Source organism: Marmota marmota, unplaced genomic scaffold, assembly GCF_001458135.2.
Source record: "Marmota marmota marmota unplaced genomic scaffold, marMar, whole genome shotgun sequence".
Taxonomy (NCBI): domain Eukaryota; kingdom Metazoa; phylum Chordata; class Mammalia; order Rodentia; family Sciuridae; genus Marmota; species Marmota marmota.
This window is the reverse complement of record NW_025999998.1, coordinates 2,873,439-2,888,456: the sequence shown is the minus strand read 5'-3', so window position 1 is coordinate 2,888,456 and position 15,018 is coordinate 2,873,439. Positions and strand designations below refer to the sequence as shown.

General features: G+C 36.4%; 1 protein-coding gene and 1 non-coding gene across 51 annotated transcripts in view; one reads left to right on the top strand and one right to left on the bottom strand.

Moving 5' to 3' along the window:
* Positions 1-15,018, bottom strand: part of Ptprd (protein tyrosine phosphatase receptor type D) — a 2,156,260-nt gene that overhangs the window by 138,763 nt on the left and 2,002,479 nt on the right. For 26 of the 50 annotated variants that reach the window (XM_048806967.1, XM_048806968.1, XM_048806990.1 and 23 more), the window contains 4 exons: positions 14,864-14,981; positions 9,496-10,083; positions 8,960-9,060; positions 7,817-8,076 (listed from right to left, as the gene is read on the bottom strand). In XM_048806967.1, the coding sequence (XP_048662924.1) occupies positions 7,817-8,076; positions 8,960-9,060; positions 9,496-10,083; positions 14,864-14,981 (1,067 nt within the window). The remainder of the gene's footprint in view (positions 1-7,816; positions 8,077-8,959; positions 9,061-9,495; positions 10,084-14,863; positions 14,982-15,018) is intronic. The other 24 variants (XM_048806965.1, XM_048806977.1, XM_048807006.1 and 21 more) reach the window with 3 other exon arrangements.
* LOC125617934 lies at positions 14,621-14,724 on the top strand. Its single transcript, XR_007349073.1, has one exon. It is a non-coding gene; the product is annotated as a small nucleolar RNA U13 (small nucleolar RNA).

The window sequence follows — 15,018 nt, the reverse complement described above, 5'->3', positions numbered from 1 at the left end:
CCACCAACAGGGAACTCAAGGACCTCAATGTGTGACATAGGAAGGAGAGTTTTGATCCTCTTCTTAAATCATCTCTTAGCAGAATCTTACCATTTTGGTAAGATCTTCCATGAAACATTCTCACCTCTTTCTTTGTTATGTAACTATTTTCTACATTATCTTTTCCTATATTAATTCTACTTCCTTAATAGTCTATTATGTGCTATCCAGCTATTAAATGATGAAGTCCCTCCATGATCTGGCCAAAGAGTTCTCTTCATGCTGTTTTTGCCCTAGGAGAACTCAATCCAATTCATTGCATAGGTTATCAGCTATATGCAAATGTTTAACAGATTCATATCTTCAGTTCAGAGTTCTCCTGTGAATTCCAAAGATTTATCAAAATTCAAATTTATCTTTTCATTTCTATGTGCAAAGTACCTCAACTCACTGTGATTAAAATGAAATGAACAATATACCTTTCAAAATAAATCTTTCTCTAATATTAAACCATATCTTTTATAGCACACATGTCAATAACCTAGGTGTTTTACTGAAAATATGCTTTTATTCTCTTCCTCTCTCATACCCAATCTATCATCAAGTACTCTTACTTCAAAACTCTAGAGCATTCACCTGTTTCCATGTCTACTGCTATCTTTTTTGTCTCATTCCATTTTCTCATGGCTATACAATAGTCTGACTTTCTCCATTCACTTTAGTTTTTCTAGTCTAGTCTCCGAAATTTTCATTTCACAATACCATATTTATTGTGCCATTTCTACTTTTTAAGGCATTTCAATGAAATCTCATTTCTCTAAGGATAAAGACCACAAGGAATTATAAGTCCCTGTAGGCTCTTACCTGAATCCATCTCTCCACACAGCTATATCTTGATTGACTTTCAGTATTTTGAATTGATCTTGGTCAATTCTGAAATCAAACCTCTCATCATTCTGTCCTATCAGCCTAGAACCTTCTTTCACTTCCACCAAGTTAACTCCTCTCTTCCTTTGAATATCAGTTCATTTAGTTTCCTAAGTGCAACCTTCCCTGACTCTGATAAAATCAATTAGCCCATTATATTTCTATAATTTTCTTTTACTTTAAGATATGTTTACATATTTAGGAAAATATTACTACTAAAGCAGATGCGCACATAATCTTTTCAAACTTTGTTTTATTACAATATTACCACTGATTTTTTTCCCCAACTGAAAAATGGAAGTGGATGGGGTGGGTTGATTCTCAGGGACCTAGGTCTCTCTTAAATCTAGTAGTCAAAATTATGTGGGGGCCCTTCTTGTCCACCAGAATTTCCAACCCTCAATCTCATCTACCTTTTTCTCTTTTCTCCAAGGCAGCAACAACATGCTCAGATATGGTTTATATAAACTATAACTCCATACTGCAAAAATTTCTTTATTTAGCAGCCTGCTGGTGACATTTTTTTTTTCTAGCTTTACTAGACATTAAGGAAAATAAAGTGATTCAGATAGAGGAGAGATGAGGAGTTAAAATGTGCCCTACAGATTCATATCAACCTAATCACATGAGCTGAAAAAACTGGTTGGAAATACAATAAATAAATAAATAAATAGATTTTGGAGCTAGATCAGCTTTACATATGGGTAAAGTTAAACTCTACATTCTACTTTGTCTCTCTCAAGTCTGGAGTTTAGGCTCAAAAACCCTTTTTAAATACAGACCTTAACTATTAAACTAATAGAAAAAAATAAATAACTCAAAAATCAATATATCTGGAAAGCCCATGACTACTTACAAAGTAAGCTGTGTTTTCCCAGTATATTAGATTTAATTAGATACGTTAAATCTAACCTTCAGAATTTTAATTATATTAAGTAAAGTTTTACTAATTTCATTTAATATGTTATCATCAAGGGGCCCAGCTCCATATAATTATATGAGAAGCAAGCTCTGGTCTCTGCAGAGTCCCACTTCAAATTCAGCCAGGCTTTTCATATTAGCAATCGGTCTTAGCATTCTCGAACTTGCTATTTAACTGGGAGGTCAAAATCTGTCTTAAGAGTTTAATGATAAATGTCAATCCTTGCTTAACTTTGATTTTTTAATTTTTGTTATGGTCATTTGGGTAATATATATTGTTTAAATCAAATTAATTTACAATAGAAAAACCACAGCTGGTTGAATGATCTCTCAGTTTCTATGTTTAAATTAAGGCTTTGAATCTTTTCCTTTGGGGGTTGTTGGGCAACTTAGTTGTCTGAAGCCTCATTTTCCTCATTTGTTCATTGATAGGTGACATGCTGACCAGGGGAAGTCTCCCTCTTTACCTCTCCTCTAACTTCTACTGAATTACTGCTTCATAACTACTAACATATTCCTGTGATCTGTGCATACTCTTGGTTCTGAGGTTTACCAGGGAAGGCCTGTTTATGCCTACTACTTAGGAATTTCCTACCTGGTCAGCAAGTATTCTAGCAGAGAAATGTCTGGAAGAGAACCAACCAATAAATCTATGGTTCAAAATGTGAGCTCTGGAATGAGACTACCTGGATTCAAGTCTTTCCTCTTTGGCTCTGATATGTGTACTAAAGCAGATCAATCTATCAACTTCCTCATCTATAAAATGAGAAAAACCTCTTCTTGAGACATTTTCATTTGTTAATGTAATGTCCTTCAAATAGCAGTTAGTAGACCTCTGCCACCATTGGTATTAATCATTAAAATCAATTATATGACCTTGGCCAGGACACTTAGCATCACTCAGCCTCACTTTATTAACATGTAAATGGAAAGTATACATACCTTATGGGGTTATCCTGAGGCTTAAATGAAGCCTTCTAATAATTTCAGTCAACTGGAAAGTACTGTATAAACTTAAGACTTTACGACTTGGACAAATGTGATGAATTATTCCTCATTAAATTGCGAACAGTGATACATAAATTTTAGAGAGTCACACTGCAAGCCATACTTTCATAAATACTTTTTAAAAATAAAAAGTAGATAAAATGAAAGCCAAATTAGTAAAACCAAAGAAATTTAAAATGTCATAAAATACTCTTTAAGTTTCATTTTCTATAAGCATAAAATGGTTGTAATGAAATTAATTTACATTGGGCAATTTCTGGTATAGCTTTTTCTCTTAGTACCATCAGTGTATGTATATATCTTGTGTACACAAAATGTGTATACAAACTTTTTTTCCCCCCTAACCACCCAGAAGAAAATTCTGCTCTATAAAATCACAGAAGATCCCTCTGTAATTAGCATTAACTTCTGAAGAGTGGTATCATTGTTACAGTTTCTGATTGTCATTCTGTCCCTTAATCTATTAAAAGGAGTGCTGCACCTCAGAATCTTTGCTTCCAGAACCTGTAGCATGCTTCCGGTTGTTTGAGAAGGACTTTAGCTTATCTCTGGAAGATCCTTCCCCTGTTCCTTACTCCAGGCAAGCAAACAGAACCCCGTGTGAAGGAACACAGAAGCAAGGAGCTATGTGTTCATTACATTTATAAGAAACCATCTGTTTTTAGGTGGTCAGGACGTGGGGGCCAGTAATTAAGACCTAACAATTAACTTGGCTGGGAATGAGAAAAGCAGAGTTTCTGTTGGTAAACAGAAAAGTCTTAAATCACCAAAATTGCATTTTTTTTTTCCTAGAAAACAAAAAAAGGAAGTCTTTTCTTAGCTAGCTTTAATGTAAATAAGTTAGCAACCTGCCCACAGTTCTGGAAATGAGATATGCTTCTTTCCCTCATTTCTCCCACAGAATACAGGACAAAAAGCTACAAATCTTTTCTAATTTCTAAACTTGCCAACTCCTGCAAATGGCACTTATGGCAGAGCTTCTTGTAATGTCTGACCATACCACATAAATCCACTAAAGACAGGCTGGGTGACTTTGTGCTATTTCCCCACTAAGAAACCCAACAGACAAATTATATACATTATCAACATAGATTTATATTATTAAAAATTTGTTTTAAATTCTTACTACCAGATCTGGCTTTGTTCTGATGCTTTTCGCCACTCAAGAACTTTCTTAGAGTGGACTTTTTTCCCTTTGTTTTCCCAGGAGGCTAGAATATATTTCTAAGAATCTTTAATTCACTTCTAAAATATAATTATTTCCCATGATAGTTGGCTTTCTTTTTTCAACTTCATACTAGTCTTTTTTCTGTTACCCAAATTTTATCTCTTTTCCCTGATTCCCATCTCAAATATAGGGGGAGAAAGTATATAAACAGAGATACTGAACAAGCTAAAGAAAAACACAACAGGATAGAAAACATTTTGCAATTTTCTCTACTCATTTAGAAACTGGAACATTAAACTAAAGTTTACCACCAATGGACTGAAAATGCCATTTCCCAGTAAGGCTAACACACTTTACCAAGGAAATTTGGGTCATTAGTCTCTACAGGTGATTCTTTTTTATATAAATAAAATTGTGGAAAGTAAATGAATAGTAATATTGTTGAATACACTATACTATATTCATCTTGCATCTGCTGTGTTCCTGAATAGACATGCCTTTTTTAATGGATTAAATTTACAGTCTATATCTTTTCCCCTTCTTTTAGTGTTTACAACTTTTTCACCTTTCATCAATCTTTCTCATCCTTCAAGACTCAGATTAGATATTAGCTCCTCCAGCATGCCTTCCCTGACACCCATGTTGTGCTAAAACTCAATATTTATGTTTCTATAGTACCTGGAAGTACCCACCACATTACAGCCAAGTTATCTATTCTCTGAATCTGTTCTCCACTGTGAGTCAGGGCTTTATCTCACTCGACTTTCCACTCCCAGACATACTGCCGGAAACCGTGTATACAGAACATGAGTTTGTTGGATGCTAGCAGCAAAGTCATAACAGACGGGCAAGATGTGTACAGAACAAGCAAGAGGCTCTCCTGGGCCTCCACTGTGTCCACTGTCTGAACAGTTGTGTCCCCACTCCCACTGTGATGGCCCAAATGACTTCTTGTCATTCTTTAAGCCTCAGCTTGGCAGTCACCTTATCTGAGACCCCATCCCCCACCCCTATGGCTTACTTTACCTATCTAATCTCTACCACAGGACTGCTTCAACTGACTCTTGTCCAAATCCCCAAATTAACTACATGGTATTAGAGCATGAGAAAAACGGCTTTCTCTCTACTGAGCACCTGACACAATGCCTGGTATTAATAATAGATGATCAAAAATATTTCACTTATCTGTGGCCTTGATGATGTTTCAGAGGTGAATACTTACTACTAGTACTATTGAGACCTAAATATGAATTATTCAACTTTTTATGCATCAATTATGCTTCAATAAAGTGGTTTTAAAAATACATAAATATCTCCTACTTGTCAATAGTAAGAAAATATTCTGCACAAGACATAAACAAGTAAACAGATAAATGTAATCTCACACTCATATTAAATTTTATTGGAATAAAAATTACAATGATATTCCACTTCTTGTTTTCAGTTTTCTGAATGACAGAGGACAGAAATGGAGACTAAATTTATCAACAAATATAGTAATAATTTTTTTCTGAAATTATTGCCTGGTTGAATCTACCAATTAATTTCATCAAATAAACATTAATTGAAAGCTTACCTAGGAAGGATTGATTTGGGCTGAGTCTCAACTGGCCAAATTACTCATTCCTAAATTGCACTAGATTTAAACTTCTTGTTTATGACTATATTTTTCAGGATTTGATTTTCAGTCATCTTCTTTAGGTTTTGATTTGGGAATCCTTGACTATACTTTCAAATTTTCTAGAAAATGCTGTTGCCATGCTGCCCTGGCTCAGTTCTCCTTTTAATTTTGAAAGAAGTCCTTCCCTATGTCATTTACAGGCTTTCCTCTTACTGCTAATTGAGGCCTTTACTTTTAGTACGTATTTCCTACATATTTTTTTGACATTGCCTCAGTGATTCTGTCTCCATCCATGAAACCCTTGTTTCTCTGTTTGCAATTCCCAAATTTATATTATTAGTCCTAGTTACCTTCTCTTAGCCCAAATTTCGAATAGATATTCACGGATACTCCATACAAAATACACACATAATTAACTTCCTCTTGCTTTTTCATCCTTTAGGATTAATGGCAGCATCATGCATTTATCCTTCAAGCTCCAACTTCAGGGCCATCTAGCACATTTTCCTCTACCTTGATCTCATAATTAAAGTCCCTGACAATTCCTGATGAACTTCTGTTCTGGTACATTTCACATCTGCCTCTGTATCCTATGTGCACCATCATATTATTTGTCAAGAATCAATTAAGCATGTGATGACTTCACAAAATTTTTCCTCTCCCACTATCTCTGGTGCTCCAAGCCATTGCAGCAGTCCAGGAACTATGTACAAATGCCTTTTCTGTGCAACCTTCATACCTTTCATAGCAAATTCATTGCATGAGAAAAAACTTATTTTTATGCCAACAGGTAACACAGTGTCGAACATGCAGTAGGATATTCAAAAAAGTATTTTCTAAAATGGAAAAAAAAACCATGGATATCATACAAATGTACCATGCTATTTTCCCACATAAAGATCTTTAATGGATTTCCAGGGTCTACAGAATTCAGCTCCAACTTCTAGACATGAAATGATTCATGTATGCCTCCCCAGTCTTCCTCTAATCTTGCCCAGGCATTTTAGTCTCCAGCCTTCTAATATCACTTGCTGCCTTTAACTAATGGATCTTGGCATGCACTGTTCCCTTTGCATATAACATTATTTTCCTTATTTTTTTGCATTCCTATTTGCCCTTGAAGACTATTCTCAGAAATTTCTTTTATGCATCCTACTCTGAGTTAGCTGCTCTTAAGATAAAGCATAATTCTACCACTGACATTTCTTAGATATGTCTATTTATCTACATGATACATGACATGGTACATTTTTTGAAGACCAGAATCACATCTTCTTTATCTCCAGGGCTGATCACAGTAATTGTACTTAATATAGTTCAGTGACGATACTATTTTCATCTATTGGTATATAGTCAACTAGGTCTATTTTCTTAGAAAAACAACTTAATTGGTTGGATTTAATTTTCTACTTCAAGTACATTGGCTTTTACATTAAGTTCCATCCAAAGAAGATAACTTGCATTTTATATGTTTTTTTCCAATGTCATTTTGAACTTCACCTTGAAATTCTTCCTACTTTTTTAGGACATAAAACAGTGTCAAATACTTTTTTTGGTTATCTAAGATCCCAAAGTTTCTTTCAACCTACAGTAATTTGTAAGATTTCCTCACAATTACATTATTTTGCCAAAAATTAGAGTTAGTCAACTCTTTGCCATATTGCATAAGAATATGACATAAACTACTTTATGGAAAGACTGTACTGTTTATCTTTACATCTCCTCGAAATGATGTTCCTGGAACATAGGAAAAACTCAGTATTGCCAGGCATGGTGGCACACACCTGTAACCTCAGTGGCTCAGAAGGCTGAAGCAGGAGAATCCCCTGTTCGAAGCCATCCTCAGCAATTTAGCTAGGCCCTAAGGAACTTGGTAAGCCCTGTCTCAAAATAATAAAAAAGGGCTGAGGATGTGGCTCATTGGTTAAGTGCCCCTAGGTTCAATCCCTGATGCCAAAACAAACACACAAACAAACAAACAACAACAACAACAACAAAAACCAACTCTGTGTTAAATTAATGACATTCTTTGTTAAAAACCAGATCACCATTTAGTAAGCTTGGAGACTGTGTATAGAAGAATCTTTTGCTCTACGTTCCCCAATATATTCTTGCAATCGCCATGACACTGAGATCTAACTTTCTTATTGGCCTACAGCATTTCCTTCATCCTCATCCTTCCACCCACTTACTTTATATTTTCATTTGCAGGAACTTCAGGCAATTGCACCGTAATCATGCCATCCAGGTTGGTCTTGCCGATGAAGGCAGGCTTGGTGCGGAGCACATCTGGTGCCGTCTTCGCTGTTACCCTGTGCTGCAGCCCACCAGCGCTGTTTCCACGATTCGTCAGCACGAAGGAGTATGACTTCTCAGGCTTCAGGTTGACAATTAACTTCTGTGTGGCTCGGCCATCCACTTCTTCTACCATTTTCCCATCGTCATAAAGAATCTAAAGAGACAACCCATCAAACAAGTTTTGCTATCAAGAGGCAAAGTGTATTTTCTAAACCAAAAATTCACTTGTTTCTGGAAAATGTGTGCCAGATCAATTCTAATTCTGGGCAATTCCTAAGCCTATAAGTATTCATAATTCTAGAGACTGCATCAATTTTCCTGTCAGTTCTTGCTGTCTAACGATATAATGTTTGTAAGTCTATCAAAAATATGCAAAGAAATGTGCAATAACTTCTCAATATTTGACCTGTCAGCTATATGTGATCATAATGGAATGTGTGCTGAAATGCTCTAGGTTTTCCATGTATTATCCACATCATTTTTTTCCCTCATTGTTTCAATCCTCTTTTAAATATATTTTCACTTTCTCAAATGTTTGTCTACTTTTTATTTCACAAAAAAGTACTTCTTTCTAACATCTCCAATAAACATTAACAGAAAAGCAGAGTTTAAAAAATGCCAGGAATTCAGACCAATAAACAAATTGAAAATCTCCCAGAATATTGCATTGTACAATGTAGAGACCATGAAAATTTTATTATTTTCTGGAAAAACAGAAGCAATAGTTACATGCAAATAGTTCAAATTCAAATTATTAGGTATACTACAAGCAATGCTAACCTTTGGTTTGAGATCCTGTCTGCTCCTTAGTGCACAAAAGTTGAGATGCCAAAGCACCAAACTCAATCTCTTACATGAAAGTCAGTGTTGGAGATGCTCAGTGGTAGACCACATGCCTAGCATGTGCGTGTACTTAAATCACAGGGGACTGTATACTTTGCAGATTGTCCTAATGAAGTACCCTTTCAATAATAGCTTACAAATAATAAGACATAATATCTTACCTATAATATCTTGCAAATTAGAAAACAACTTACTTTGAAAGGCATGGCGGAATTATAATTCTCTGGAATCTCCCAAGACAGCAATACTGAAGTCTTCATTACTGCTTTGACATGAAAATTTTTTGCAAACACTGCTGGAAAAGGAAAAACAGTGTATTTAAACTATTCCTAAGGACATATGACCTGTCCTCTTTCCACCATGGATCATAGAGCTTACGCTAGATGCTGGCTACAATGCTTAGAGAGAGAAGTATGATTCGCCTACCTGGTTAGAGCATTCATTTTTAACCCATTCTCATAAAGATCTCTCCTTTCTCTCCAATTCAGTCAACTCTATTGTGTTTTCCTTACCTGAGGATATTGGGGTGCTGTCAGCCAGACTTTCTTGGCATTCTATAACTGAAATCTATGGCATCCAAAACGTATTAAGTTTTATATACTTTACCTTTTGGTTTTTGCTGAACCTATTAATATGAATGGGCCGATCAGTTATTTATAGCTTCAAAATACTGATTTCCAAAGACCGATATTCCTTTAAAGGAGGAAGGCCATAAGCAGACAAATCCTACCTTGATCCACAGGCAGTGTCCTGAACTGGACACTGGGACTATATGGCCCGGGCCCTTTGCTCGTGTGAGCACGTACTTTTACATCGTAAGTGGTATCTGGTTTTAAGCCAGTGAGTGTCATAGAGGTGTCAGCTGGAACAATGAGTTGCTCCATTGGAAGAAGGGGGATGTTGATATCCCTATAGAGAACGGTATACTTGGTGATAATGCCATTTCTCTCTGCCAAGACAGGTGGCTGCCAGGATAACTGGACGGAGGTTGAGGTGGTGCCTTCTGAGTGGAGGTTTTGAGGGAATCCAGTTGGTGCTTCTTCAGGAACAGAAATCTCTTTCACCATCTCCTCCCCAAAGCCCACTTTGTTTCTGGCGGACAGCCTGAAGATGTAGGATGCTCCTTTGTGGATGTCTGTAGCTGTAAAATGATCTTCTTTTTCAGAGAACTCGAGAGTAGTGAGAGGCTCCATATCCTTGCGGCCAAATTTTAGACGGTAGCCCTGAAGAGGTCCAAATGTGTCCACAGGGGGGTGCCACTGAATGAGAGCTGTGTTCATCTGTGTGTGGTTGATCACAAGTCGGGGTTTCCCTGGAACTGGAACACACAGGACAAGTGGTGAAACCAACTGGTGTGGATGTCCACATTTCAATTATTGCCAAACGGGAGTGTTCCACTCTAGTGGTAGTCCCATTTCAATATTTATAAAACAAAGGAAAACCACATTTGACCTACATACCTACATGAAACTAAATTCCTTCTCTTACTTTAATAAGATAGTTGGCACTACTAGAATTTGATAAGAAACACAAAATAGGAGTTATCATTAAAACAACAATTTAAGGGATTATTTCTAACTCTTTGCACATACAAGTTCATGTCTGCCATAGAAAAATGAATCCAAGTAAAGATTAGTCAATTACATATAGTTAATAATGATTACTTATTATGTGCAATGTTTCACAAACTGTAGAGCATTGAGCATATTATCTTATTTGATTTGTACTCCTCACTTCTCGCTATGTACCTTCATTAGTTATTATATATCTAATTTCTATAATAAGAAAATAAGAACAGAGAGGTAGAAAACTAAGGTCAGGTACATAAGAAGAATGCTGTAAGATAGATCCAGCTCTGCTTAAATCCCACTTAATATGCTGTTATATTGCTTAAAAGCTAAAAATGCTTAGTTTCTATGGATCTAATTAGCACATTCTGACTTTCTTATCCATACACAAACTGTTATGAAGTTTTTCAGCTGTACAATAGGCACATCATTAAGACTTACCTCATATTGGTGCTATGTCTTATTAAATGAAGATCTATATGCAAAAGTCTTAGCATACGGGTTTATACTCTACTAATATTAATCTTGATTATTAGTAGTCAGAAGAATATTAACCTTTTTTGGTCAGGAGTCAGTTTCCCAGAAGTTCAGAATTTATTTTCTTTTTAAGACCGATATGTCTTAAAGACTGATTTATTTATTCAATGACCATTACAGCTATAATTTTTGTTTCAAGGAAAGCAATTATTCCTAGAGTCCACAGAGAAAGGCACTGATAGAAAATACAGCCAGAGGATTCTTCAAGAATGGTAAAAAGAAGGGTAGGGAGGAGAGAGCACCACAAAATGAAAACCAGCCCAAGTCTGTAGAATAAGAAAGATGGTAGGAGAGGAAGAAAGCTTACAGCAAAGGGAGACAGACAATAAAAGAGAACTGTAGGGATATGGACAGAGATTAAAACAATCTGGATAGGTGATGAGGCATCACATAAAACATCAGCCTCAGAAGCAATCTGGTTAACCCCTTCATTTTCTGAATCAGAAAGCTGAAGCCCAAGTGGGGATGCAGAGCGCCCAGGAACACACTTTTTAAGACACTTCTATCCTTAATCAATGCAGCAAGCTGTATTTCACAAGATGGGTCAATTCATAAGCTTACCTACAGTTTATGGGGAAAAATAGTTCCTGTAGTTTGCAATGGCAAGTATGTGTGTGGTGCTAAAGGTTGGTTTGTTACTAAACTGTTGCATACTCATAGTTTCCCAGGGAAAATGTAACCAGATACCTTCACAACACACTGGGAAACACTTAGAATACAGCCCATTCATTCTTAATCTGGAAAGTACTTAAACTATTTCATTTATTTTATTTTAAATATATTTACAATTGTTTTTATTTTAAAACAGCATTTCAAGGCAGACATTAACAGACACCATTAATTTCCATTTATGGATATAAGCATTTATATGATTTGTCCATTAAAATGTGAATGATGGTGATAAGACTCAAACACTTCAGTCTCTGCTTAGAAAAATTCATGTTAAATGCGGGGGTGGGGGGCTTTTAGGAGAGAATGTAACCTTCAATAAACAAATCCCAGATAAAACTATATGGTAGAACTATAACAATTAACTCTCACATTCTTCAGGGCTAACATATTTATTAAATATGTTTATTGAATTTTTTTAAAAAACTCTGGATCCAAGGAACTCCTTAATGGTATGTAAGCTGTATATCTTGTTTCTATAGGATGCATGGGCTGGGGTTGTGGCTCAGTGGTAGAGTACTTGCCTAGCATGTGTGAAGCACTGGGTTCAATTCTCTGCATCAATAAAAACAAATAAATAAAATATGTGTCCATCTACAGCTAAATATATATATTTTAAAAAGATGCATGGAAAGCTAGATCAAAAATACCTTTTAACTTCTTGATAAAAATCACAAATATTGATTGCAATCTAATAACATTTGTTAGATCATAATACTTTGTTATTATCTGCTGTTTCACTTAATATTGCTAAGGTACAATATAATGGAAAATATAATGGACTGGGAAGTTCAAGGAAAAAAAACAAACATCCAGTTTATGAAAACATACATTTATTCCTCGGTGGAGTCAAAGCTTAGGAGGGAGTAGCATACACTGCTTTTCAATTCTGGCACGCCCTTTCTTCTTTTTTTAAAAATTTTATGTTATGTGTATTTTTTTATATCTTTATTGTATTTATTTTATTTTTATGTGGTGCTGAGGATCGAACCCAGGGCCTCGCACTTGCTAGAAGAGCGATCTACCACTGAGCCACAATCCCAGCCCACGCCCTTTCTTACTACGTGGTATAAAGGCTTGTGGGCTTGGACTCATGAGATCGAATAATGTTCTAGAAGATGCAGCATCAGTTCTGACCTACTGGTTTTCCCTGCTGTGTCAGGAGCAATCCCAGTCTGCTCTCTAGTTCCAACCCACCACAGCCATTCCTTCTCCAGGCACAAGTTTAACTAAGCCTGAAAACTATTGAGACAACCACCCTGGGAGCACAAAAAGCACAAGGGAAGGATTCAGGAAAGAAATGAAATGCTGAGGTAGCTACAGAAAGAGCTGCCAATACCACCTCAGGAGAGGCTGCTCACATGAAGACAGGCCTAAAACCTCCTTGGAACGTAATAGAATTATTAGATGCAGTTCAAATCAGTTGGGGAAAGGGCTCTGGATGGCTATGAGTTTTTACCCAGAGAAAAAACTCTTACTAGGGAAATGCTTCAGACTGGGAAGGATGGCAGTAAGATGCATCAGGAGCTTTTCTCTTACAGGGATTTTAAATCTGGACACTTCCATCCCAGGCTCAGTGAGGAAGTGTCAAGAAAGCAAATGTTCATGCATGTAAATTAGCAGCATTTTTCATCTTAATATTTGTTGGTTAAAGGAAGATGTGAAATTATGAATAAAAATTCCAAAAGAATTCTATGTATAAATAACAGCCGTAATTGTAGATCTGCATGGTGACTAAAAAGTAATGAGCTAGTTTTAGTGACATTAAAATACACAGATTCATTCCTTTTTTGGGGTTTCTATGCCTTAGCTGTAAGTCCTGTGGTTCTTCTTTGTTAGTCCATGACCTCCACGTTAGAGGCAATAGGAGTTTGATGCTTCACATAGGACTTTCAGGTATTAGGAAAGGGGATAAAGGCAATCCATTTCTTCAATTTTGGATTTAATTTCAGGGGCTTAACAGTGGTTGTCAATATTCCAATCATGGCTCCTTCTATAGCTGGCTAGTCACTGTACCATCACCCCACTCACTGAACATGTCCCTCCTATTCAGGGCACTAAATTAGCTTGATACAATGGTATTCTTGGAAAAAGAGGGGGGGAAAAAAAGCCCGAAAGACTCTGCCTTGAAGGAGTTTTGCCATCTGTAATCCTGCTGCTTGAGGCAGTTCCAGGTGGCAGGATGTGAGCAAGGCAAATCTTATGACATTTAGACAAATTTGGCAGTGAGCATGGCACCCAGGAGGGTGCTCAACATCACAGCTGTTCTTTGCTTTAAGCCTTTGCATAGAGGTGTGTTCCTAAAAAGTTGTGTGAGAAGCAATTCGGGAGGAGTAAATCAAATCACAGTTTAAATGTTCCATGGGAGATTGCTATATGAAGGGATTGGAGAAGAATCCTTTTGTAATTATCTCTTAATTTATCGGTTCTACAATGCCAGACCTTCTTTCATGCTGGCTTTTCCTAATGTGGCCGAACAAAGAGCCCCAAGGAAGCTTTGTTCTTCAGAAAAGGGCAATTTTATATTATTGAACCTCCTTGATATTCTTCTTTCTCCAATTTTGGCGCAATCTGGCTTCTTTACAATCCCCGCAGCAGAGGGTGAGGAGAAAAAAGTGATAAGGAATAAAACTGCAAGTCATGAACCCAATAAAAGATGGTGGCTCTTCCAAAAGGGTTTGTTTGTGGGGAGGTTGAACTGGCTGTGTGACTTCTGTGTGGATACCTTCTTTTAGGACCTTCATGGGTCTTGTTCCTTCACATTCAAGATGCAGCTTAAATATCCTTCCTCTAAGATCTTCTTAGGCCTTATGAGAGATTGGTGATACTTAACTTGTCTATATACCTTTTATCTTATCACAATCACAAATTTTATTATATACTCTTGGTTCATTTGTTAGCTAACTAGTCCAGGTTAGAAAACAGAATTTTTCCATTTGCACATAGCAGGTACTCTAAAACATTTATTGAATGACTGATTGAATAATTTGGACAAACAGCATTTAAATTACTCTTTTCTCCTTAACTCTTTTCCTGAACTAAAAATACAAAAAAAAAAAATCCACAAAAAAAACATGGCTGATTCCTTGGTTCATAAGTGTGATGACTGAGTGTTCATGCTATTGTGTGAGATGTGCCTCCCTCTAAACCTTTTTTAGAGACATATGCACATTACCCATCTGAATATGAAAAGAAAAAAAAATCCAAACATAGTCCATTTATTTCCTCCAATTTTATGATAACAAAACAATGATGGACTCCACCCATAGCACTTGGAAAGTTGGTAATATTGTTCAAGGCACAAATGAGTACAGATATGATTACCTGCCCCAGTGGTGGACACCAGTTTGGGCTTGCTGCGAGCACCATCTCCTTTAGTGGTGTAGGCTGTGACTGTGAGGGAGTAGGAAGTTTCAGGCTGTAGCCCAGATATGATCATGTCCTGAAATGACACCATAGAACAACACTGATTCATTATA